The sequence below is a fragment of the Pleurodeles waltl genome, chromosome 9 (genome assembly GCF_031143425.1).
Source record: "Pleurodeles waltl isolate 20211129_DDA chromosome 9, aPleWal1.hap1.20221129, whole genome shotgun sequence".
Lineage (NCBI taxonomy): Eukaryota > Metazoa > Chordata > Amphibia > Caudata > Salamandridae > Pleurodeles > Pleurodeles waltl.
Genome location: NC_090448.1, coordinates 1,104,385,057 through 1,104,411,496, shown reverse-complemented (window position 1 = coordinate 1,104,411,496; position 26,440 = coordinate 1,104,385,057). Strand labels below are relative to the sequence as shown.

At 43.4% G+C, this 26,440-nt stretch overlaps 1 protein-coding gene across 1 annotated transcript in view; it reads right to left on the bottom strand.

Moving 5' to 3' along the window:
* The window catches only part of RAD51B (RAD51 paralog B), a 259,728-nt gene that overhangs the window by 139,517 nt on the left and 93,771 nt on the right, over window positions 1–26,440 (bottom strand). The window contains exon 2 of the mRNA XM_069207689.1: window positions 12,564–12,657. Within this exon, the coding sequence (XP_069063790.1) occupies window positions 12,564–12,647 (84 nt within the window). The 5' untranslated portion in view covers window positions 12,648–12,657. The remainder of the gene's footprint in view (window positions 1–12,563; window positions 12,658–26,440) is intronic.

The window sequence follows — 26,440 nt, the reverse complement described above, 5'->3', positions numbered from 1 at the left end:
TAGTTTGGTAATGGTAAATAAGGCAGAAGTACTGGCTTTGTCAAAGGGTCAGACCACTAAAAGTTAAAAAGTTTTTTTAAAATTTTATCAAGGGGTCGGCACAACAACATATATAAAGCTCACTTATTGGCTTTGTCAAATCAATAATAATGTATCGTTAACTATATCCCAATATATTTCAGTGTATATACATTGCAAGGATTAATATTAATCCCTGTCACAAATATTTTAATTGAATATTTTTTCAACAAAATAGCCATGAACATGTACTATGTTTTTATGAGCATTCTTTAAGCCCCAAAATTCAGCCATTGAACTAACCACAAGAGAAACCCACACTCCAGTTGAAGTGCATAAAGCTCTAGCTCGGTGTGCTTTAAAAGATATGGTAAGCCCTCTTGGGGTCATGAATTAAATAATCCCAGAGACTTACTGCAACATTTATAAATGTTCCCAAGGGGGCTGCTGCCCCCCTGCAGCCCCAGCATTTTACCCACAAAAGAGCTTGATGGTACCTCTGTCCGTTCAAGGGCAACCATAAGCATAAAAAAATCTTAAAGAAATAAGCTCTTGCAGGGCATTATGTAGCACTCCCCAGCTAGAGCAGTGAATAAGAAATAAAATGCTCCTCCGCTTATTTCATATTCATGCTTTTATGGATAGATAGATAGATATATTTTTTATTTTTTTATTTGAGGAGACCTGTCAAAAATGGTTTTGGCCACTGGTGGTTCTCTGGGACCGCCCCACCAGTCTAAGGGACTCCGGATATTCCTACCCTGCCCCCCTCATACGTTTTATTTCAAATCCTTTTCAAGACAAGGAAATCAGTACCTGAGCCCTAAAATGGCTGCCATATCATCATTTTTGGCATCATGGCAGTTTATCAGCTCTTATCTGTTGGGTATGTGGATCCCCCACAGTGTGAAATAATCAACTTTTGAACATTAATTTCTCTAAACCTACTGAATTGATTTACACCATCTCACAAAAAGCACACTTTCTATATCAACATCTAGCTTCCTGCCTAATTAGGTGTAATTCCGTTCAACCATATCACTGTGTAATTCCGTTTTGCGGTATCACTGTTAAATTTTTCTGTAGAAACTGTGTGGGAAAACACGTTTTAGGACTTGCCTTTTTCTCAGCCCTCACTTCAATGATCACCCTGAAACTTTTCAGCAAGGAGCTAGGTTACATGATAATTTTTTGACAAAAATTTTGTGAAGATTTGTCAAACTGTGCCAAAGATATTAAACCAGAAAAATATATTTCCTAAGGAAACATGGCCCTAATTATAACTACCCAGTGGCAACCACCACTGGGGAGTTATATAGTTAGGACCATGTTTCCATAAAAAACAAATTTCTTGACTTGCCTGTATCTTTGCCACCGTTTGACGATTCTTCACAAGACTTTCCAAAAAAGTGGCCTGGTGATTCTTGGTGCGCATGGAAAGTGTTGGGGTGATCCGTGAAGTGGGTGCGGAGAAAAAGTGGCCTAAAAAATGTTGCGTTTCCCATGTTAATTCCCATAGGATCTGTCAACACATCTACAGCCTGAACCACTGGACAGAATTACACCAAATTTGGCAGAAAGGTGGCTGTTGGTACACAGATTGTGCTTTTTGTTGATTGGTGTAAATCAATTCAGTAGTTTTTTAGACATTTATGGAAATTCAAATATGTATGCCTCTGGCCGCCAAGTATTCTTGAACAAAGACGATCTTATGCAGGGAAATGCACAGCTCTGATTGGCTGCCAACACTTCAAACCAGTAAGTGTTGGCAACAATCCTGGGACTCTGCCTCAACAGAGTCCCAGAAAAAAAGTAAAATTAAATTAAATTAAAAAAAAGGTGCCAGGGTAGGGACACCTTGACCCCTTAGCACCGGTGGGACAGTTATTACCCCCCAGAATAAAAAAACATTTTAAAATTATTTTTTGTCGCACATTTGCTGCAATTTGTTTAATTTTTTTTTTTACAAAAAACACAAGTACTGGCTCCCGTGTTTGTGTTTTTTATAGGCCTCTAGATGAGCCAGGTCCTGGTGGCATTAAAAATGTGTGGGGTGGGCTACCAGATCCCCCACAACCTCCGGGACCACCAACTCCCCAAGGCCTTTATTTTTAAATATGCAGGGGTCTTGTGCCCCCCGCCCCCACACCCAGGGGACCACCTCCTCCCCAAGGCTTAAATTTTAATATATGCAGGGGGCCACGTGCCCTCCCGCAGCCCTGGGGACCGCCACCTTCCCAGGGCTGTGTTATTTAGAATATGCGGGGGCCACCTGGCCCCCTTCTGCTGCCCAGGGGACCACCACCTTCCCAAGATATTTATTCTACAAAACTGGAACAAATGAATCTTGTTGTAAGTTGGCTAAGGTCTTTGTGTATCTTTTTTAATTGCTCAAAATATCAAAATGTTGTGGAATTACATTTTATCATCCCCTTATGAAGGTCTCTGAAAGTGCTTCATTATCTAAAGTACATATGGTACATATGTGCTTTGATAAATCAAACACGGGTATCGCCCTGTTAACTAAGAAAGAGGTACCTCTAACCTCTGTGTTAGAGCCAATTAATCAAAAACAGCTTTTTCTCAATCTGAGATTTAGAAGCTTTTGAAAACCTAATTTCCAATTCATTTTGATAATCTACTGCACACAGTTTCATGTCCCAACACAACTGGCATGGTCCATGTTTTCAATACCATTGGGCCAGGTTTGCAAACTTGCTTTAAAATTATTTTTGCATGTATTAATTTTTTTATTCTTTGTTTTGACAGTTGTTCCCTGGAAAATAGTGAGAACATAGTTTATAAATTGGGGAGGATTGGTGTCTACTACAAGTAATGAAGTCATTATCTTCGTAGGTCCAGTTAACCGTTCAGTAACTTAAATCTGAGCTCAATCCATGGGTAGTTATGGCACAGACCAGACAGGCTTAGCTTAAACAAAATGTATAAAGCATTTAGAAGTACAAAGAGTTAAAAAGTCAAACACAACACAACAAATGCTGCTGCAATGTATAAAAACAGATTTTGAAAGTGACACCAAAATGACAAAACTCCATTAAAGAGAACCAGAAATATGATTTCTTTTTTTTATTGAAATTAAAATAGCACCAAGAAAGCACAAAGTGCCAATGACAGTCAAGGTCACAACATGGCTAATCTACATGGTGCCTCCTACTACTGCGGCTGATTTGTACTTCAAACTGGTGTAATTTTTAGTGTGACAGTCCTACCACACATTTTCCACCATGAATTGTTTTGACATAATGGTATGTCAGCTTAGACAACAGGGGAACATGAAGCTAACATTTCTACGCAAGTCTTGACTACTTCACACTTTCTATGAAAGAGAAGAGAGTTTGAGGATTGGAATGAAAACAGAGCAGCCTGATAGAGATAAACTATGGAAATAAAAACTTGTTAGGGAACTGCCATAGTGTTCACAACAATGTAAATAGGAGCAGCACAGCACCCACCCTGCATATTCCATTGAACTAGAGTCATCTCATCCCGTTCAGGTAAGCCTAGAGGATCCTCATGAAAGGGATTTCACACCTCATTCTAGACGGAGCACTGGGCCAGATGTAGCAACCATTTTTGCATTTGCAAACGGTGCGACTCTCAAAATTAGGCTGTTTGCGAATGCAAAAATGGCATATACAATGTATGGCTCGGCCCCAATTCCTAATTAAATACCATGATACGCCTGCCCGCGTTCCTAGGCGCATCCAACATGGCACCCAATCAACACACTGCTTCTCCAAGCCTGTGTTTATTCTTCTGACACTTGTTGCAGAACTCGGGTGAGTTACAGGAGACATGGTTATATCGTTATACTTGTAATCAATCGCCTAGATTATCCCATGACGGTTTCTCTTATGATTTCATAAATTACTTTTAATGATTTTTTAAGTTTCCATCATCAGAAAACTGTAATAAAAAACTTTGTTGATAATGAATAGCGGCAACTTACTCGAGATGACCGTCAGATCTACACGATATTGCCAGATACATTTTTCCTACAATATCAATCCTACCCCTTTTACTACTGTACTTTTGGGCAACTTAAACTATATTTAGCACACCCCCATATACCGTTTGTATCGTTATAACCACTTTAGAGTATATACTGTCAATCCAACTACTAAAAGTTATTCTGCTTCTGGAATATTCATAACATTCAATCCATACTAGTAATTTATCTTTGTTATATTTCTTGTATTTAGACTACCTGTATTTCTATCATGAAAATTTTGAGATGAATATTCCAATGGTATGACTCTTCTTCGTTTTCTTTGAATAATCTTATAAAGGAGTGTATGATTGACCAATTTTGTGGGACTATCCGGACACCCTGGATCGTCTCTCCTCATACTGTATTATATTCTATTACGTTGTGCCAGCACCACTTTTATCTTTTCATCTTTTCACAGATTTTCTGGTCTTCTAACTCCATTATTGGTACAGGTTTTCTTGATACTTGATCAGTCTTGATTAACATGGAAGGAACCACAGTAAATAATACTCTTTTGCCTTTTTTCTAACGGTCTTTCAGATTAGATGATGGGATTACTCGTTTACTGGGTTTACTTTCAGGTTTTCTTTTTCTTTCACATTTTCACTTTCTTTGCTTAGTCTATCGAACACTAGTATTGATGGGTGAGGTTCCTGCATGACCTTCACTAGTCTCTTATTCTATAATATTTGGACGGTTCCTTTTAAAACCTGGCTTGCCCATTCTCCATCACTTGCAGCCTTGAGAAAGCCCTAGGTGAACAAACCACGAGGGGCAAAACACGTGTCGGCTGTTTTCTTCTTGCAACTTTCAAGATTTTTCCAATGTTGGATATCAACGAATGCTCATAAATTATAGACTGTTTTTTCCTTGCAACTTTCAAGATTACTCCCATGTTGGGAATTAACTATTGCACGTGAACTATTTTAAGGCTGTTCTTTTCTGCACTTTCCATGACGGAAACCAATAAATGTACCTGAATCACAACATGTGGACATGATGAATTATTGACTGCTTGCAACATGCAAGTCTACTTTTCTAACACGAATCAAGTGGGTTCTCAACTCTAGTATTTATAGAATGTTGCATTGATGTAAATGTGACGTCAGATCACAAATACTAATTTTACTCTCTGTTCATTCCAGGAGACCGTGCCTATGCAGTGCGGACCTATATACTGACGCCCTACCTGAGCCCTGCAACGCCAGCAGAGAGGAGGTACAATGCTGCACACAGGGCAACCCTCAGTGTGGTGGAGCGGACCTTCGGACTGCTGAAGAGCCGCTTCAGGTGCATCCATAAGGGTGGGGGTGCACTACAGTACAGCCCAGAGACAACCTGCAAAATTGTGGCTACATGTGCTATATTGCACAACATTGCAACAACAAGGGGCATACCTGTGGAACCCACAGAGCCAGACTCAGATGAGGATGTTGATCCCTTACCACCCCTGCACCCAGTAGACAGGAGTAGTACAGCAGAGGGCAGGCCAACACATGCTGACATCACACGCAACCATTTCTGATGTAAGTAATGACAACACCACTTCAATTTTATATATTTCTGTAGTTAGCAACTTTATTACCAAGACCTCAAGTAACATGTGTCAATAGGACATAGCTATGCACTATAGGCAAACATGTGCGATTAACAGTGTCACACTATTAGCATCATAGTATAACTGTATTACTACATGTTACGGTAGTCCCCTGTAGCCCTCAACATTACTTCCTACGTCCACGCACCCCACTTGAGTGCTCAGTGGCCTCACTCGCACCTCTTGTAGCGGGTTCACAGACAGTACTGTGTCTGGTACTGCGACGCCTAGGATCCATCACAGGGGCTGTAAGACTGCTGAGGCTAGAGAGCTCCTCACTATCCCCACCAGCCAGTTCGCTATTTGTAGCACTGCGTGTTGTCAGCATTGCATCCAGAACATTGTTTATTTGCCATCTCCACCTGTATGCCAACAGCACGTCGTGAAATCAAGGCAGTTGAGCTAGCGAGCCGATTGACCAATCTGCAGAACCCATCGAACCTTCCCATAAATTGGTGATGGCGCCTACGGTGGCTGACATGCTCCTGCTGAATCTCAGTGCAGAGGTCCCTAATGGCATTTGTCAAGTCCTTTGTGTTTTCTGCTGCTGTTTGCTGTCCCTCATTCAGAGACTCCAACTGCTTGTGCATTGATCCAATGTTTTTATTGAGTGCATCCAACTGCTTGTGCAGTACTCCCATCTTGTCATTGTGAGACCCAAACTGCCTGTGTATTGCGCCCATGTTATGATCGATTGACACCAACTGCCTTTGCATTGACCTCATGTGTTTGTATTGCAGGCACTGCACTTTCAGCAGGCAAGCTTTAAGGCCGCCAAAGATTGATGGGCCCTCTCCTGCATCTGTGCACTCTCTGCCTGCTTCGTGATGCCTCCTGAGGGGAGTTGACTGACGATGGGGCAGGGACTGCTGTCCTCCTGTGGATCTAACTTCTGGGGGTGGTGGGACTTCCTCCGGCATTTCATCTGAGTCCAGGTTATACTGTGGGAGAGGTAACACCCTTGCCCTGTGTCTAGTTGGTGCAATCCTGAAGGACTCACTGGTGTTTGAGTCGGACTGTGGCTGTGTTTCGACATCCCCCACATTTCCACATTCTGCTGCAGCAGGGCCCGGGACATCTGCAACAACAATGTGCAGCATGTCAGTTATGAATATATCACAAAATGTTGCACAATAGTAATAAATGTACACTAACATCGTAACACTATGAGTAGTGTGTTCCCATGTGTGGCAGTACGAAAAACGTGCTATATATGTGGTATTTGCACTTTAGGGTTGTGGATTACCACTCCCATAAGGCATTGTGGCATTGTATGTAAGAAGTGGCATGGACTACTTATCACAATGCATCAAATTAATAGCTATTTTCTAATGGGAATTTGTACATGCACATATGGGGATACACATCATTACTGCCTTACCTTTGCTGGTGCTGGGTGTCCCTGAGGTGTCAATGTCAGTGACACCACTGACGACTTCAGGAAGCAGTGTGGACTCCACCATGTCTTCTATTGGTGTGGATGGTGTCTGGGTGGGTGGTCCTCCTCCAGTGCTTCTTGCCTCCTTTAGCTTGCTGGCTACCCTCTCTTTGGCACGGGAACGCAAGTCATACCATCATTTACGTATCTCCTCTACAGAGCGCTGCGCAACACCCACTGCGCATATTTTGGTCTGGATCTCTGACCACAGTTTCCTCTTCTCACTTTCCTGGAGTGTGTTCTTCCCAAAAAGTTTGTCATGGTTCCTGACCACCTCCTCAGTGAGCACCTCCAATTCTTGCTCACTGAATTTGAGCTTGCGCTTCCTGTCTCCTTTCTCCTTCACATTCCCATCATTGGCCATGTTGATGTTTGGTCCAGGCTGACTCACAAAGCTGCATCCCTGGTGCTCAGCTGTGTCTCTCTGCCTGCTCCTGTGGGTGTGGCTCCTGGAAACAGCATGGGTTGACTCACTTCCTGGTTGTGATGTCATTAGGCTGTTCCGGTTTGCCATTTTCACAATTTGCGATTTTCAAATACCAATTCACAATTTTTTTTGCGATTCGTTATTTGCTACTCGCAAATTGCGTTTGCAAATTTTAAGAAACTGACCCGCAATTTTGATACATCCCATTTTGCATGTCTAAAATAGCGATTTCTTAAAATTCTCAATTTAAGAAATGCAAACCGGGATACATCTGGCCCACTGTCTTGAAGTAGCTGGAGAGCCAATTTACTTCATCATACTGAAAAAATAAGACAGAGAAACTTCCTAAAACTTACTTTTCCTTAATATTTACTGAAATTCTGACTTCACCAGTGAATTTGATATTAATAACTATTATAAGCAGTGGTCTCATACTTTTTCTAGCTGTTCTCTTTCTTACGTTATCAGTTTAAGAATTTGTATTTGTTTCTGGCTCTCTACATAAGATAATTAGGCCTACCATAGTGAAAATAGCTTTCATGGTCTTGTCACTGTAGGGGCATCCTAATTACAATTGTCTACATGTTTCATTTTCAAATACCATGCACCTTACCTTGTGGGCTAGAAGGCCTACTTATGGAATTTGTGGACATATCACCACAGAGCAACCAGAGAAGCACTCTTGATACATGACTTTGCACGCAGTGATTGGCTTTTTTTTCCCCCAGTGGTGCTCCCCACCATCATACCCCAACTGCCCTCTCTACCATTTTCAAGGGCATTTCTCGATCTCCAACTGCAGCACTGTTTAATTATGCACTGCAGTGCAGAAAGTCCACATACCTAAACAAGGATGACAATATTTAAAAGGAGGTTTTTACCTACCAAAATGGTTATTTTAACTAGTCCCACTGCAGGTTTCAACTGCAGCAGCCAAGACTAGGTTTGAAGCTATGTTTTCCTTGTAATACTAGTGGATTGCACAGTAAGTTATACAGTCCACGGGTGGCATTTAACTTTCAATGCCCTACGCAGAGTTTCTACACCATATACTATGGCGTTATAGGAGAATTAAATACACCAATCAGAGATTAGCTAATTTCTACATATTTTAGGGATCAGACCACCTACACTGAACAGCAGTGCTCCACTGTACAGTCGAAAAACCAGCACAAAAGTTCAGCAAACAAATTGGGATGACCACGCAAAAAAAGGGTATTTTCCCCAAAAATAGCCACTCTAATCATCGTGGGCGAACAGTTTATTTTTTTTCCCTTACAGAAGAAAGAAAATCAATATAAACCACAACACATGCTAGCCAACTCATTATGAATGCTAGAGCTATATTCGATCAGGAGCACACTGGGGTAACATACAGTGGGAACTAAGCATGCATCTAACAATCCAATATCTGCATGTAAGGGGTAGCCACCTCACGCGGTAGTTTGCCGGTCCTTTGCTTCCATGGCTGTTACCACACTGTGTGGCAGCACTGGGACACTGAGTTAGGCCACCCCTGCATGGATAAAGAATATTCTGGCATACCCTGTGCTGGTGTGGCGCAATGGCCACTTATTGCTCACACAGTATTACATACTACACAGAGCTTATCTCACCCCCCACAAAATCAACCTCTCCTTTCATGGCACAGATGCTGACTGCTCCAGTTGTCATACACATAATGCCGACTTCCTACATATGTTCTGGGAATGTCAATCACTCTCCAAGTACTGGCTAAGAATTACAGCACCCTGCTCAGGTCACACTGCGTTGCACACCTGAGAGGTGTACTTGCTTAACCTGCTACGGCAAAATAAAAAAAAATAAAAAATAAAAAAATAAAAGAAGTGGTATGGTTTGTAGACATGGCTCACCTCCTTGTGTAGCACCCGATCACCTGTAGATGGAAGTCACCCAACTCCCCTGCTTTCTCCACCTGGGCGCGCTCCATGGACACCCAGGCATAGGCGAAGGGTTTGCCCTTGCATCATGAGGACACTAAGGGTTTGCACAAATACCCCATCTCAGCCAGCTTGAAAAACCTCCTGTCGCAGCTGTGCACTAACCTGAACGTTGCTGATCATCCCTCTTATACATGACAGGAGATGCCTCCTGCGGGCCCACAGTGGCACTCTCTTGGCCCCAGGACTACTGTCACTCATGTACTAGTGTCATATTGCTAATCCTGGTCTATGGGACAGGTGCGGGCTAGTTCTAACAACTATAGTTAGAAGAAGTTTCCTCTCTTCGGTACTTTTGCAATCATATATTTCACATATGTTCAGGCGCATCAGACCCTCCACCGAAATGACTCAGAGCCATATACATTAAAGTAAAACGTTTTCGGGTATTATTATAGATGCAACACACTGATAAGACAATTGCTCGGTATGTTTATGACTTGCAGTCCGAGTTATATGACGTAAAGTGTACCTGAAAAATGTAAAAAAAAAAAAAAAGATACATTTTAAAACCATCGCGCATTCTATTTCGGAGGAGAATTGCATTCTAAACTAAGTGACAGACTGGAGACAGTACTTTTGGAAACTTCAGTCACTACTGGTGAGGCCTGGGCTTCAGTGCTTCCACACTAACTTTAAACAATTAACAGGAACTACAAGCTGTGCTGCCTAGCAGTGCTTAATTTGTAAATAAAAAGGTGCTGGTGCGCAAAACTCTCCTCTGAAAGACGTGGCGGCTGCAATTAAATGTGCGACCACGGACTATTGAAGCAGCGTAATTCTGAAGCCATCTCGGGCCTCTTCGATACATTTAAAGCCACTCCCTGCTCCTTCAGCTCACTCTTGTAGCTTTCTCCCATTGTGCCGCTTTTTCGTTTTTCTCCTCCTCCGTCTTTCCCGTATGTTTCTTTTGCTCGCAGGAAATGCTTGAGGCAGAAGACAAAAAAATAAGTGCCGGTGCTCCGCACCGGAAACAACAAGCATCAATTAAGCACTGCTTCCTGGTAATTGCTGGGAAGTAACTCGGAGTGCATTATGTTTTGTGCTTTACCCACCGTCAAGTATTCTTACTATGAATCTTCACCTGTGCTGATACTGGTTAACATGTGTGGGATCAATAATACAAATATAAAAAAATCAGGTACATTCATTGTTCCTCTGTGAAGCACTTCAGCATCCATAGCTCTGCCTCTGATGCCAATATTTGTCGCTAGTTCAACATCTTCAAATTTGAATCTCATCCTGGCTTCATCAAACTCTGGAAGCGTACAGGCACCACTGCCCTAAGAGCCAACATTCCCAACTTTGTTGTTACAAGTAAAACCTGAAAAAAAACACCAATATTACCATCTGCAGATTCTCTCTTCAATACTGCAAGTTTGAAAGTTTGTCTGTTTTTATTATAACACAAACTCAGCAAAATAAGAGAACGAGACAATCAGAAGTGGCAGCTGTCTGTGCGGCTGTCTTAAACCAGCTTTTTACATGTAATCCCCTTTGGATTCATTTTTTTTCATCAAGCTGCAGAGTCTAATTCAGCACACAGCGTTTTATCTAGCGTTTTCACTTATAAATAAATAAATATATATATATATATATATATATATATAAAGCACGTTTGCTAGAATTACTGTGCTAACAAGCACGGATGATGTAGTCGGCATGTTTTCTGCTTATGTATCACCCATTATAATTCTTATATACCATGTTCATTTGAGTGCACATTTCTCATTTATAAATGTATACTGCATTTAGTATTTTGCACATGTATACGAAATAACTGCTTTATTATGGTTTTACAGCACATCAATTACTCATAGATATTCATGTGATTGATCGAAGTGAAAGTGCAATATCAATATATCAATTCCTGCATTTGACATCATTCAGTATGAGGCCTGGCATCTTCAAAATAGCTTGAAATACATATTTAAGCTTGGTACACACTAGGATTAGGCAGAGGGGAGAATTTTCATCTTCGGCAGAGTCTTGGATCATGCAAGAAGAAGCTGTAAACACCTATGCTGAAGGCCGCAGGCAGGCTTCTGGGAGCCTGCTGGGCCTGTCAGCTGACTGGAATATCATCACTTGAACACAAGACTGAGTGACCTTCTCGAGGAACAGAGCAACAGATGTTCTGTTTAGGTAAGAAATGTGGGTGAAGGGCCACCTCAAAAAACACACACAAGCCTGTTTCGTGCAAAGGGACGGGGTGGAGAGGCAGGGGGCAGCACGGAGAGGTGATGGGCAATAATAAAAACATTAAAAAAATAAAAACACGTACCTGATGTCTTGGTGTTCCGCCGCTCCCACCGCCTCTGTTCTTCTCGTCTTCTTCCTCCCTTCCCCATCCAATCACTTCTCTCATACTGTTACTAAGCATGAGAGAGGGGTTGGAATTGGCCTGAGCGGGCTGAAATGCCACTCAGGGAGGGAGGGAGCGACTACACTTGGTCTGCACCCAGCTGGGTAGAGAGCTCCAAGCATGCATGCCAGTTTGGCCTGCCTCAGATGGCCAGCCGAATTGACCTCTACACTTAGAAGTGCACATACCCCTCCTCCTCCACCTGCTGACACAGAGAATGCTATTCCCGTCCTAACTAAGCAGAAAAATACAGTGATAGTAAGATACTTTGTTCAGCAGCGGGCAACGCTTCTCCACCATAGCGGAGGTGCCACCTATGGCTAGAAGGGAGGAGGTTAGTGAACAAAGACTGATTGCAGCTTGGTCTGCAGTGTTACACTCTTATTTTGCATCTTTCTTGCCATTTTATATACCCATTTAGGGGCTTAAAGCCAAATTGCATTCAACAATAGATATTTCAGTTATGCTACTTGCAGTCTCATTACCCAATTTTACCATGGATTCGCCTAAAAGCAAAATATGCTAACTGTTCAATGCTTGTCACTCCCCATGTTTTAAGGTTCGGACAATTGCAGTGATGATTCGGTTAGCAACCACTCAATACCTAAAGCTGAAAAACCGCCAGAAATCCTGTTCCATAAAATACGAAATAACGGGGGGGGGGACGCATGTGAATAAAACAGATTTCCATACATATGCTAAAAAAAGTGAAACTAAAAAGGAAAAAATGTACACATGCATTTACCCGACAGGTAGTAATGTGGTGTCTTCCTAGTCGGTCGCACAGTTCTTGGGAAAGGCCTGTTCGCCTTAATTTTTTGTTGGACATGGTTTACAACCTGTTATGATTGAAAAATAAATAATATTTCTAATACAACCTGGCAATGGAGCAGTTTACTTCCATCTATTTTTGCTTAGTTAAATAGATTTCTCAAGAGAAATCAGTTTATACATCCTACAAAAATAATACATTTTTGTAATAATGAAATAGGACTTTCAATAATAAACTGACTACCTTGAGTGAGTGCTCAACGGGGACAAACAGTACTATATAGGAAGAGAAAAACCTTTTGCAGTTATTTTTGCTCGTATGGTGAAGGTGGCTGCCAAAGAGAGTAATTAAATGTACAAGATTGAAGGTGCTGGGTGTGGGCCAAAGATGTGACTACCAGGCCTGGTCATCTGCTTATTGTGTTTCTTGCGGGCCTTCTCAGCAAATCAGAGATGCAGCTTTGAGATGGTCAGGATGCCATCAGCTAGTCTTTCTGTACAGTAAAGTCAAATGATTTTTTTAGTTTTCTGAGCAGTTTGCATGTGATGCCTTTTATCACACTTAATCAGGCTCTTCTTTATAAAAAAAAAGAAAAAAGCACCTGTTAGGGTAGCAAATGCGGAGTTCCAAGGGAGGTTATAGATTCCTTCACTGAGACTTGTTTTTGGACACCAGGCTGATCGGACTACAGCTTGATCCTGGCGAGATAGCCAGAGGAGTCGCAGTCTCCAGTAACCATGGGGCAAGATCCCAGGGCATGGGTGACATCTTTCAGCATCTACATGTATTTATAAGTCAAGGTTCACCACAATCTTGAGGAGTGTGCAGAAGATTGTTGAATGGAATAATTTGAACCAAACTCACACCATCAACTGCTCCTCAAACAGTCACTCAAACAGTCACTCTTGTTTGTAATAGGCAGCCTGATCCTTCCTGGCTCTGCATGGTTTTCTTAACAAGGTCTGACCTTCCCAACAAGGCAGGGATCTGGTAAGATGGTGGTAACATGGGGCAAATAGTTGGTGCTGGACTTTGAGCTGCGTGGCTGACTTTAGGGCAGTGACCTCAAACATTTTGTGGACCTGTGCCCCGTTTGGAACAATGTTTAAGTTTTCTCATTTTCAGCTAATTTGTGATCCAGTGATATTAGCAATTTTAAATGAACAGCGCTACACTGCTACTGAAAGCTCCAGCTGCCCAGCATCCGCCACCGAGCTACAGCAAAAGAAAAACTAAACAAGCTTTAATAAGCCCATTTCATTTTGTCTTTGCTTCTAGGTTATTTTAGGTTTCCAAATAAAGATGGCGTACTGGATACTTATTGGACTGGTACATTATAATTAAACAAAATATTCACGCAGCTCTGCAACTACTGTTTCAGTTGTTGAGTATTCATAATCACAAATACCTCTTTCTTCACAAGTGGCACCCTACCTACAGAGGAAATCCCATGGTTCAGAGGATTTTCAACATGTCCATCAAATTAAATATGATAATGTTCTCTTTGGTTCTCTTTCCCTCTCTTCTTCTAGGTGTGTAATCTATGGCAGGCGAGTGGCACCTGGCTCTGCTGAGAAAGAGGGATGTGAGGTAGAGGACAAAGAAGGTGGAGGTAGAGAGCAATACGAGGTAAGCAGAGATGGAAATAAAGTAGAAAAAAAGAGTGAGGCTGACAGAGAGGTGCAAAGATGTAAAACAAGGAATAGGAATGAGCTATAGTGACAGTTAAGATTTTAGGGTGAAGTCGAACAAGCGAGAGAGGTAAAAGGCTATGTAGAGACGGACAGCGGTAGGGTTACCAGAATGGTGAGGTAGATAGAGAGCTAAGTAGAAAGAGTAGAGAGTTAAATACAGGTAGTAGGTTAGTGAGAAAAGTATAAGGAGATGCAAGGCTGCTAGAGCGCGTACGTAAAAATAGGGGCAAACTAATAACAGCTATAGAAAGGTGAGGTAGAGACTAGTGAAGCAGAATGGTAGAGAGAAAAGTTGCAGGGAGAAAGTTGCAATTGAGAGAGAGGTGAGGTAGATAAAGGCGTAATGTTGATGCAGTTGTAGCGAGAGAAAATGTCGTGAGGTAGGCAGAGGCAGACAGGTTAAGATGGAATAGAAAAGGAGCGGCAGAGAGGAATGAGAACATGGGAAAAACTGATTGAGAAAAGGAGGTATATTCAAAAATATTCAAAAAGATAGAGCAAGACACTGAAGGTGGTGAGACAGCAGAGGTCAAATAAAGAGAAGATGAAGAGGTGAGTGGAAAGCAAATAATGGGTAAATTGAGAAGCTGATCATGAAAGAACGATGGAGAGAGAAGTGAGAGAGAACAGATGTGAAGTTTAGGGATAGGGGAACTGAGAGGCAAGGTAAAGTTGATGATAGAAAGGTGAGACGAAAAAACAGTGTTGATCGTGAAATGGAAAGCAACGCATGTCGACTAACAGGCTTCTCTCTTATACAAGTACAATAAAAGCAACTGCAATGGAAGTGTCACTCCCACTCAGAATAGATGCAGAACTCAGATTCAAGCTTTAATCGTCGACAGAAAAGGTACAGTGGGGCGCGCTTCCAGTGCCTACACTGTGTGGGGAACTGGTGCAGCAGCAGATCTTACCCTCAGACACCACAGGCACATACATCCACACACGGGGGGTGCAGGACATGCCTCCCTTGTTGCACATGCAGAACAGGCGCAACAAGTCCAGACCTGGAAGTCTGCTTTAAACGGACAGATTGTATACAGTATTGGCAACAGAGGACATGTTTCACTCAGGGACAAAACAGACATCGGTAATGCAAGCTTCCCTCTCACACAGAGCAGGTGCAGTAAAGGTTTATGCCACACACCACACAGCAGAGGAGGATACACTACAGCCAGCCGCAGAGCTCGCGTCTCCAGCGGAGCACCCCCCTCTCTCCTGGTGAATGGTGCCTTCCCTAGTAGGAGACCGGAAGCAGTCTTAGCTTACCACTGTTAACACCGCAAAATATTTCATTAAGGTGTTGTGCTAATTGCAAATGGGCACCTAGCAGTATTGCTTAAAATCAAAGGAGCTACATAGCACAGCAAAACAAACACAAAGATATGGCAAGACACAATAAAACAACCACAACTGGTTGCAGAACAACATGTTAGTGTCAACACAACCTTAGTTAAACACGTCACAATAGTTCAATACAGGGACAAAACATCATGAAAACCATCCCATAGCACCAACGCCAACAAAATGTCAAATGGATCATAAATCAGAACAAAACATACACACTATTACTGTAACACACAACCAAAACAGCTGCAACATGGTAATACTAAACCACAAGAACAAAATGTTCGCTTAACACAAAAACACAAACCTAACAACACAATTTGTTTGTTGTATTGTATTGTGCTGCCATGCTTTTTTTGGGTTTTAGTTTGCTGCGACATGATAAAGGTTGTACTTGTATGTTGTTAGATTGGTGTGCGGTGTTGGTTTTTTTTCAATGTGTTTTATGTTTGTTTTTAGTTTTTGTGTCGTCATGGTGTTGTTTAATTGCATTGGTGTTTTATATTGCCTTGCTGTGGTGCTGTTATTGTTTTACTGTATATTAGTGTGTTGTTTTAATGTTGTTGTGCCGTCCCTCCGCTGCTGTTAAGTTTAAACCTGCAAAAACACGCTTCACGTTATACCACCTCGACGAATCTCACGAAAACAAAGATAAAGTTGTTTGCACCAAGCACTGTCCTGTTCACCACCAAAGAGGTGCATTAAGGGCAACCACTGCCTTCTTTGTGATCACATCCCTACAGACCCATGGGCGATTAAGGTCACTATGTTTCAATTACAATGGTTCTTGTCCACTATACGTAGCAAATATCTACTTTCAAGCAACAATAAAACCTGCTTCTACTCCGAAGTAAAGTGTTTCCAGAGACACTAACTGTGCCACGTTCTCAGAGTTGTATGGTGTTTTGACTTCCGGAACCCCACTTTTCAAAATCCCCTCCTACGCTTTACCCCTCCCCCCCAACACAGACACACATGGAGTGTTACTATATACGTCGTTATTGGTGGTACTGCATTATTAATATACATGGAGGGTACCACTTATGACCTGACCTCCAAGATACTCTCGGATATGAAAGATCATAGTAGTCAATAGAGGCTAGAGTGTGGAATACATCTTACAAGAGATGTATTAACCAGAAAAACCGTCACCCATGCACTCATCAGCAGCAGATTGGACTACGGAAACGCCCTCTACGCTGGTACCAAAGCCAAGCTTCAGCAGAAACTCCAGCGTATCCAGAAGGCAGCCGCACACCTCATCCTCAACCTCCCACGCCACAAACACATCTCCGCTCACCTCAGAACCCTTCACTGGCTGCCCATCAGAAAAAGGATAGTCTTCAAAATCTCTCATCCACGCCCACAAATCCCTCCACAACACTGGACCAGCCCTACCTCAACGAACGAGTGAACTTCCACGCACCCACTTGACTCCTCCGCTCTGCTCACCTCGCCCTCGCCACAGTCCCCTGCATCCAACGCACCACCTCCGGAGGCAGATCCTTCTCTTACCTCGGCCCCAAGACTTGAACTTCCTCCCCAACAACCTACGCAAGACCCAGGACCTCCCGACTTTCAGAAAGCACCTAAAGACATGGCTTTTTGAGCAGTAAAACGGCATCCCCACCCCCTCCCCCCCACCCCCAGCGCCTTGAGACCCTTCCGGGTAAGTAGCGCGCTTAATACATTTTATGATTGATTGATTGTTACATTTCAATTGTTCCCTTTCTTTTGAAGAGCTAAGACCATCATTTGAACTTCCTTGGGCTTGTTTCATCACATATCTTCGCATCAAGTGGTGTGTTCTAGATTTAATTACTGATTTATTTGTGAATCAGAGTTGATATGAAAATGCACCTCTGCTTCTACCTCTGAATGAGGATACACCAATATGTGATAAATTGTCTAACATCCAGAGGTTCAAGTAGCTAGAGAAGCCATAAACGTCCTCTATTTAATACTGCAGTCCATGTAAACTGAATTATGCCCCATTAAGGTAATGTACAACTCCTCACCATGTATTGAGCACATGAAAGATGTATGCTTCAGGTGTTGTATTCTTCTTTTATGGTCCTGTTAGTAGGACACCAGTTACTATTTCCATTGTGGTCAATAGAAGGTGTAGCTTCCAAGTCATCTGCCAACACTGACTATAAATCAACTTACTATACCACACCAATTCTGAGTTCATAGATGTTTACCCTGAAGTAGCAGAAAAAGATTACAAAGCCCATATATTTTGCATGTTCCCTAAATATCACAGCATCTAGACACCCTTGATAAGTAATTGACTTTGCCCTGTCCATCTCGCATCTCATAAGGTACTTTGTGACTAACGGGTGTTTTGCACTTCTATTTCGGTGTTGCTCATCACATTTAGCACAGAGGGTTCCTTGGTTTCTGTATTATGCTATGGATCTTCCTTTCTTCTGTCAAATGTTCAGGCTTGCACACTGTGCAAGTCTTGATGGATATTTTAGTGGAAATATCTCCACTCACCATACAAACATTGAGAATGCTAGCACAGCTGGTAATCATGATCTCTATTTCCAGATAGGTAGAACACCACAGCACATTTTAGTGGTTTGAGTTTTCTTCATCTTGCCGCGATATAACCGCAATGATCCTCATTTGGCTGCATTTACTGAACGCCTTGACTCCATACTAGTCAGAATTTTCTGAACCATGTGCAAACTCTTTTCTAGAAGTTGGAATTCTGAGTTGAGTGGTATTTAATAAACCTGGTAATTATTGACTACGCAAAATACCTCACAATATGTTACATTTCAGCAGGTCAAACCTGTCAAAATGTACTGGCCGGAAAGTGTTTCATATATACTTTACTAGGTGAATTGTGGTGCATTAAGCATCAAAATCTGCATTTTATTCCTTAAGAACCCCGACTAGGCAATATTTATTGTATCCAATATATACTGCTGCTTAGGGTATCATTTCTTATAAGGTGCGATATACAACTATAGCTAGAATCAGGACTAAATGTGGTTTAGTGTAGATATGGCCCAATTCCAGTTGTTGCATGATCTAAACCTTTGGCTCAGCGCTACAAGGCTTGCTTTCACACCCATGGGTGACAAGAGTGGTTTCAATGCACCATGAATGTGAAAGGCAGGTTTTCGTAGTCTCCAGAACCCTACCCAATAGATAGTTGAAGTGGTGTCAATGCTTTTGGGTTACTAACAGGGAGCAATGGTAATCCAAATGATAGTTCATTAATGATTTACACACTCAAGCAAACTAGAAAAGGAATATTCATTTAATCATATTTATTTTAAAACAGTTATTTTAAAAACTCTGGAATCTAGTGCATATGATATTGAGAACACCACAGAAGATAAGAATAAAAGAGAAGCTTTTCAATAACAGTAAAAACAAAGAAAATGGTAACATCACAATTTGTAGCCCTTAACGCTATGCTAGTTCTAGCAGATGAATAATTAATAAGCCAGAGTTTCAGAGGTAGTGCGTAAACCTGGACAACATGATTTGCAGCATGTTTGGAATAGCTTGCCAGCTATTTTGAGCACAATGACAAGTTGATTATGTCATGCGAGAACACAATGTTGTCACCAGTTAGTGAAGACTAAATGCTTTGCAAAGCCTCAAGGCTTGCTGGAGGCTTCTTCAGTCAAGGTAAATCTGGTGCTGTGCTCATCAGAATCCGCGATTTGCATTTCTTACCTGGCTCAAGTTTCTTTGCTGACAAGTGTTCAAGTGGAAGTCCTTTTATACTATATCTTGTAGACAGATTTTCCAACATCACCTTAGGAATGTCTTGTATAATCAAAAAGCATTGAGAGGCTAGTCAAAAACTCATCCCTTTAAACAAAAAAGGTAAAATATGACAATTCAGACTACATTACTTTGCCTAGTGTTCTTATTTGACCTTGAAATAAAGATTAGAAGGTGTAGGGAAGTACCCTCTTTCTTGGCATGGTTACCCCCATTTTCTGCCTGATGTCAGTGTGCTTGGCTGTGTTCACTGGGATCCTGCTAACCAGAACTCAAGTGATTATGTTCTCTCTCCCAAAACTCTGTATTTCACTCATAATTGGCATACTGGTGTCCCCTTATAAGTCCCTAGTATCTGGTACCTAGGTACCCAGGGCATTAGGGTTCTGGGAAATCCCTATGGGCTGCAGCATATATTTTGCCATCCATAGGGAGCCCATGCAAAGGCTTCTGTGGGACTGGCATTGCAGCCTGCGTGAAAAGGTGCAAGCACCCTTTCGCTGCCACTTTCACTGCACCAGGTCACTTATAAGTCACCCCTATAGCAGGTCCTCCAGCCCTGAGAGCAGGGTGCAAAGTACCTGTGTGTGACAGCACCCATGCACTAGCAGAAGTGTCCCCACAACAGCCAGGACCAGTTTCCCAGACTTCATAAGTGCGGGGATGCCATTTTACACCTGAACATAGGCATGTTTGGTATCAAACATGTTTAAATCATACGCCAAGGCTTTTGCAAGCATTGGTTGGATGATTCCATGCACTCTAGGGTTCCTTAAAGGGCCTGCAGTATTGCCATTCCAGCCTTCTGAGGTTTTCCAGGCAGCCCCAGCTGCTGCCACCTCACAGACAGGTTTCTGCCCTCCTGTTGCTTGCAAAGCTCAAGCCCAGGAAGGCAGAACAAGGGATTTCCTTTGGTAGAGGGGTGTTACACCCTCTGTCTTTGGAAATAGGTGTTACAGGCTTGAGAAGAGTAGCATCCCCAAGCCACTGGAAACACTTTGAAGGGCACATTTGGTGCCCTCCTTGCATAAACCAGTCTACACCAGTTCAGCGTCCCCCAGGCCCTGCTCTGGTGTGAAACTGGACAAAGAAAAGGGGAGTGACCACTCCCCTGTCCATCACCACCCCAGGGGTGGTGGTCAGAACTCCTCCAGAGGGTCCCTGGGTTTTGCCATCTTGGATTCAAGGTTGTCAGGGACCTCTGGGAGCATATGAGTGGCCAGTGCCAGCAGGTGGGGTCAGAGCCCTCCCCTGATAGGTGCTTACCTGGTTACGTGACCAATCCCACTTTCAGGGCTATTTAGGGTCTCTCCTTTGGGTGGTTCCTCAGATTCGGATTGCAAGAGTCCAGCAAGAATCCTCTGCACCCTCCACTTCGACTTCTCACTGAAGAAACTGCATCTGGACCCTCCAGGAACTCTACAAGCTGCAACAAAGAAGCAAAATGGCTTCTGCAACATTGTATCTCCGGCTCTTGCCAGCAGCTGCAACAGTTTCCAGGTCATGCATCCTCTGATGACAGCCTGTCTTCAGACTGCATCAGAAGAGCGAAGTAATCTTCCTTGGGGTGAAGGAGTCACTCCTCTGCTTCTGCAGGCACCAACTGAGATGATGTCTGGCTACGTGGATCCCCTTTCCTGCAGAGCTGCGTGGATTGTGTATCTCAGGTGGTGGACTGAAGTTGCCAGACAGTCCTCTCTTCCAGCTGTCTCACTTTGGTGGAGGTAAGACCTTCCCTCCCCACGGAAGACAGTACCCCCCATGCACTTCGTTTTTTTGCAGCTGCCACGGCTTGTTGGCATTCTTCCTCCAAATCCTTCATGCATCTTGTAGCTCCGGCCTCCAGCACGCCATCCTGTGAGGCACAGCTTCCTGAGTGGTTCTCCAGCGGCGTGGGAGCCTTTGTCGTAGTGCTGCGTGGGCCTCTTTTGCAACCTCCTTGTCCCCGTGCTGTTGGGAATCCTGTGTGTGCTACCTGTTCTTCTGTGGGCTCTCTGAGTTGCCAAGGGTCCCCTTTAGCTCCCCCTCCTGGGATGAGACCACATGGTCCTTCCTGGTCCCCAGCAACACCATTTTCTGCTACCCAACTGCATTCCTCCATCCTGCGTGGGACATCACTTGCACCCTCCAGGAATCCGATTTAGTCTTCCTGGGTACAGTGCTGACTTTAATTCTAACCCAGTGGTTCTCATTTTGCACCTTCAGCCAGGTTAGCAGGGACTCCTGCTCTTCCTGGACTCTTCTGTGCTTCGTGGACTTGGTCCCCTTCTTCCACAGGTCTTCTTGTCCAGGAATCTACTGTTGGTGTCTTGCAGTCTCTTCTGGGTTTTGCATAATTCTTATCATTTTTGTGTGTGTTCTGGGAAAGTTACTGTGATTTACTACCGCTTTCCTGGTCACTGGGGTGGGTTGTAGTACTGACCTTTGGGCTTTTCTAGTTCTCCCAGCTCTGGGTGGAGGATCAACTTTCACATTCCATATGTGGTTTGTGCTCCCCGCAAGGCCCATTTCTAACTATTGTGATTTTCACTAATTGCACTGTTTTCTAACTGGTTTTATGCCTATTTCTGCATACTAGTGTATATAATTTGTGTATTACTTACCATCTAAGGGAGTATAGTCTCTATGGTATTTTTGGTATTTGTGTCACCAAAATAAAAGTACCTTTATTTTTGTAACACTGGGTATTTTCTTTCATGTGTGTGAGTACTGTGTGACTACAGTACAGCATGAGCTTTGCATGTCTCCTAGATAAGCCTTGGCTGCTCATCTCCAGCTACCTCTAGAGAGCCTGGCATCTAGACACTGCCTACACTACACTAATAGGGGATACCTGGGCCTGGTATAGGTACCCACCACACACCAGGCCAGCCTCCTACACAAGGCACTTGTTCCAGACTGATGTTGCATTTGTTGTCTTGTTTATGTCCATGTCTGAGTGACTTGACACTTTTTCAGGTTCTTGGAAAGATAAGGACAGATGACACCTGTCAAAAGCACACGTTGATGAGACTGCTAAAAATACAGAAAATTGAGCTTTGGCCTACCTAAAAAAAGTCAGGCCTCATAGTCCTTACTTCATAAGGACATGCAGTATTTGGGCCAAACATAAACAAACTGGACAGGATAATTAAGTAATGCAACTTGTCAGGTATGTGTTTAAGAAATTAAAACTAAAAGAAAGAAGCCTAAAAAGCAAGTAATTAAAATAGATAAAATAACTGAATTATGAAGGGAAGCAGTCAAGATCTATGACGTTACTGGTATAGTTTCTGAACTACACATCACTAACAATCTCTGAATGTATTTGAGTGACATTGTGGAACCTTCATGACATTCATTACACATTTACAGAATAAAAGCACCTCAGAAACGTGCATTTGATGAAGTAGTAATTCATCACTTGTTACGTGTTCAGTAATACATGTCTTCAAAATGAAATGAAAAAGGGGCCTGTGCACCTGAAGACACGATCTTTACAACAGTTAAGTTACTTATTTTCGAGTATCTAACAAAACAGTCACAAATCGTCTAGCACCGCCTGTGTGCAAGGTCATCCACCACTGATTAAGGAATACAGTGACAAATTCCCCCATTACTGGCACTTTGTAGTCTAAATTTGACGTTCAAAAACATGCAATTGCTCAGCATGGGGCATTCGCACTGCTGTGCAACTCTCCAGAAAAACTATTCCTGCAGTCCAAAGAACATCACTGTGCACTCAGTGAGCTAACCAACTACCCCTATATTTTCACAGACCAGTGGCGGATGTACACAGTAAAAATGTTTTTAAAAAAGTACCTCACAAGGGGCAGGAAGTAACGGTGGCCTGTATTCAACAATTTCTAGAGCAAATAGCAGGGAGGACTCTTCCTTAATCTATCTACACTAGCGATAGGAGACAGATTTCGGTTTCTCTCCAGCTTATAGTAATTGCAAAAAAACGTGAAATACATATAAACATAGAAATACGGATCAGTCCTTCGCCCAATTGGTCTGTCCTACTATCATCCACATTTTGCTTCCGCTTACCACATCCTACAGCAGGGGCAGTTGCTCAGATCACTCCAGGCACTGGCTCCCTTGCACTCTATGAGTGATGGTATTGTGCCCGATTGCTTTTTGCACAGCTGCTTAAGAAGAACATGCTAAATCAAATTGCTCCTCAGGGCCATGGCTGGTGCTCAATACCTTGTCGCTTTTTTTTTTCTTTCCAATGATTATTCCTTATTTTTCTAGTGATCCATTTGTGTTTAAACTATATCTTAAATTATAGTAATTCCAGCTAATCACAACTTTTCTTTGCATGAGGAGAATTATTTTCCTGTGATGTCAACAGAAACAAGTAAGGGTTACTATACCTGTTTTTAGTACACATATTGCTAGGAAACAGCTATGTTGTTCTATTAAAAAGATTAAGGCCCTCATTACAACCCTGGTGGTAAATCCCACTTCCCGCTGTGCTGAAGACCGCCAACATACCGTTGCGGCGGCAGAATTCCGCTTCAGGTATTACGACCCACATTTCGGAATCCACCACAATACAGACACCCACACAAGTCCGCCACACCAAAGATCAGTGATAAACTGGCGATACCAAAACCTACACCGTCACGCCAACAAGAATACGTCCACACTATCTCAACCCATGATTCAACGCAGCGGTCTGACAACCGCGGTAATCCACTGGCGGTACACACCACTGCACTCAAAATACACATACATTTACAAAACACAACCACATTGGACAATTCAAAATTACCACACTTGATACACATATACACACCACACCCACACACTCACACCACTATAAAAACAACCTACATTACCCACAAACTCTTACGACATTTTTTGAAAAAGCTGTGAGAGAGAATAGCAAACACAACACCAGCATCCACAGGCACACAACACCATCACTCATACAACATCCATGCACCTCAAACAACACACACCAACACAACACATCACACAGCACAATACACAGCACCTCCCACATCACCCACCCAACATCATGGCACCTCAGAGACACCCCAGGTTTTCAGTGGAGGAGCTCAGGGTCATGGTGGAGGAAATCATCCGGATCACAGGTCCAGCACACCTCCATTGCTAGGAAAATTGAGCTATGGCGGAGAATCGTCGACAGGGTCAACACAGTGGGACAACATCCAAGAACACGGGATGACATCAGGAAGAGGTGGAACGACCTACGGGGCAGGTGCGTTTAAGTGGTATCCAGACACCAGATTGCTGTACAGAGGACTGGCGGTGGACACCCCACCTCCTCCCCCACAAATAACAACATGGGAGGAGCAAGTCTTGGCAATACTGCATCCTAAGGGCCTCGCAGTAGTAGCAGGAGGACTGGACTCTGGTAAGTTATATCTTATTTTCCAAATACCCCCTCCCCACCTGCATGCCATCACAATCCCCCATCCTTACCCTCACTCCCATCACTCCATCATCTCACATATGTCCCACTATCACAACCCACACATCCCAATACCAAGGCCCTGCATGCAACACCTTTGCTTTGACCACCATCACTAAAGCATGTCCAGTACAGAAACCCACACAGACCCCAAACCAACTATCACAAAAGGGAAAACACAATTATGCAAGCACAGGAGTAGAGGGTACCTCACCCAATGCACAAGATGGCACACACAGATACTAAAACTATGCATTCACACCCCAACAGGACCCATACCCAACGTCACTGGACAGGAGGTGCCAGACATATCCAGTCCCCCCACAGAAAAGGCCCACAGTGATGACAGCAGCTCTGCACGCCTGGATCAAGATGACCAGCCCGGCCCATCAGGCACCTCTGGACAGTCTGTTCCGCTGCCACAGTGACAACCCACCACAGAACCTCCCCCCTCAGGAAACACCAGCACAGCCCCCACCCAGCAGGCCCATCCCTCTGTCCCCCGGACACGTCAATCAGCAGTGTGCCCACCACTACAGGTAACCCAGGCAAACCCACCAACCCAAGAAAATCAGGGACTTGGGGTCAGTGGCAGTGGGCACACCGTTCAGGGGTCAGAGGCACAGGATAACAGGGAAGCTGGGAGGACAGGCCCAGGGAACAGACACTCCACGAGGTACTCTCCAACATCACGGGAGCATACCACCATTCCCAGGAGACCATGGGCACGGTACTGGCCAAGTTTCAGGAGACTCAGCGGCTACAGGAGGAACACTACCTGGGGATCAGGGAGGACTTTAGGTCCATCAACAACACCCTGGTCACCATTGCAGGGGTGCTGGCAGACCTTGTCAACACCATGAGGGACACAGTGGCACACAAACGGGCCCCTGACACGAGCCTGGACGATGAACAGCCCTCCACCTCTGCCGGCGCTAGTGGACACGAGGCACCGCCACAGGACCAACAGGCACCAGCACCCCACCCTGCAAATGGTCCCGGAGATCCAGGAACAAGACAGAGAACATTGCCAAAACCCCGCCAGGAAATAAGACCCTCCTGAATGTCACCCTTCAGTCCCACTTTGTCCACCTTAAACTGCCATTGCTCCCCTTCCTATGCCCCATTGGACAATGCACCTGTGAGACCAAGAGACTGGACTCTACCATGAACATTCCTCCACCATCAACCCAGCCCATTTCACACCCCCCTCTACTTATTAGCACAGAAATAAACACCCTTGAATCACAAAACAATCTGGAGTCAGTCTGTGCTTTCACAAATGTTTAATTGCAACCTCTCTGAAATATAGCAATGTCAATGTACTTTTTCACATACCAATGTTACACAGTTGTAGGCCATCAGTAAACATAGCAGAGGGCACAAAGTGGGGCCCAGATTTGTGAAATGGAAAGCCAAAGTGACAAGTTAGGGTCCATACACAGAGGTAGAAAGGCAGATTTATGCTAGTTCCTACAATAGTATGAGATATGGGAAGCAGTTCCATCCTCTTACCTGTGTCTCACTGGAAGTATTGCATGATGATGATGTTACGGTTGTCTTCATCTTCTTCTTCTGCCTCCTCTTCTTCACTCTCCACAGGCTCCACAGCTGCCACAAGACCACCA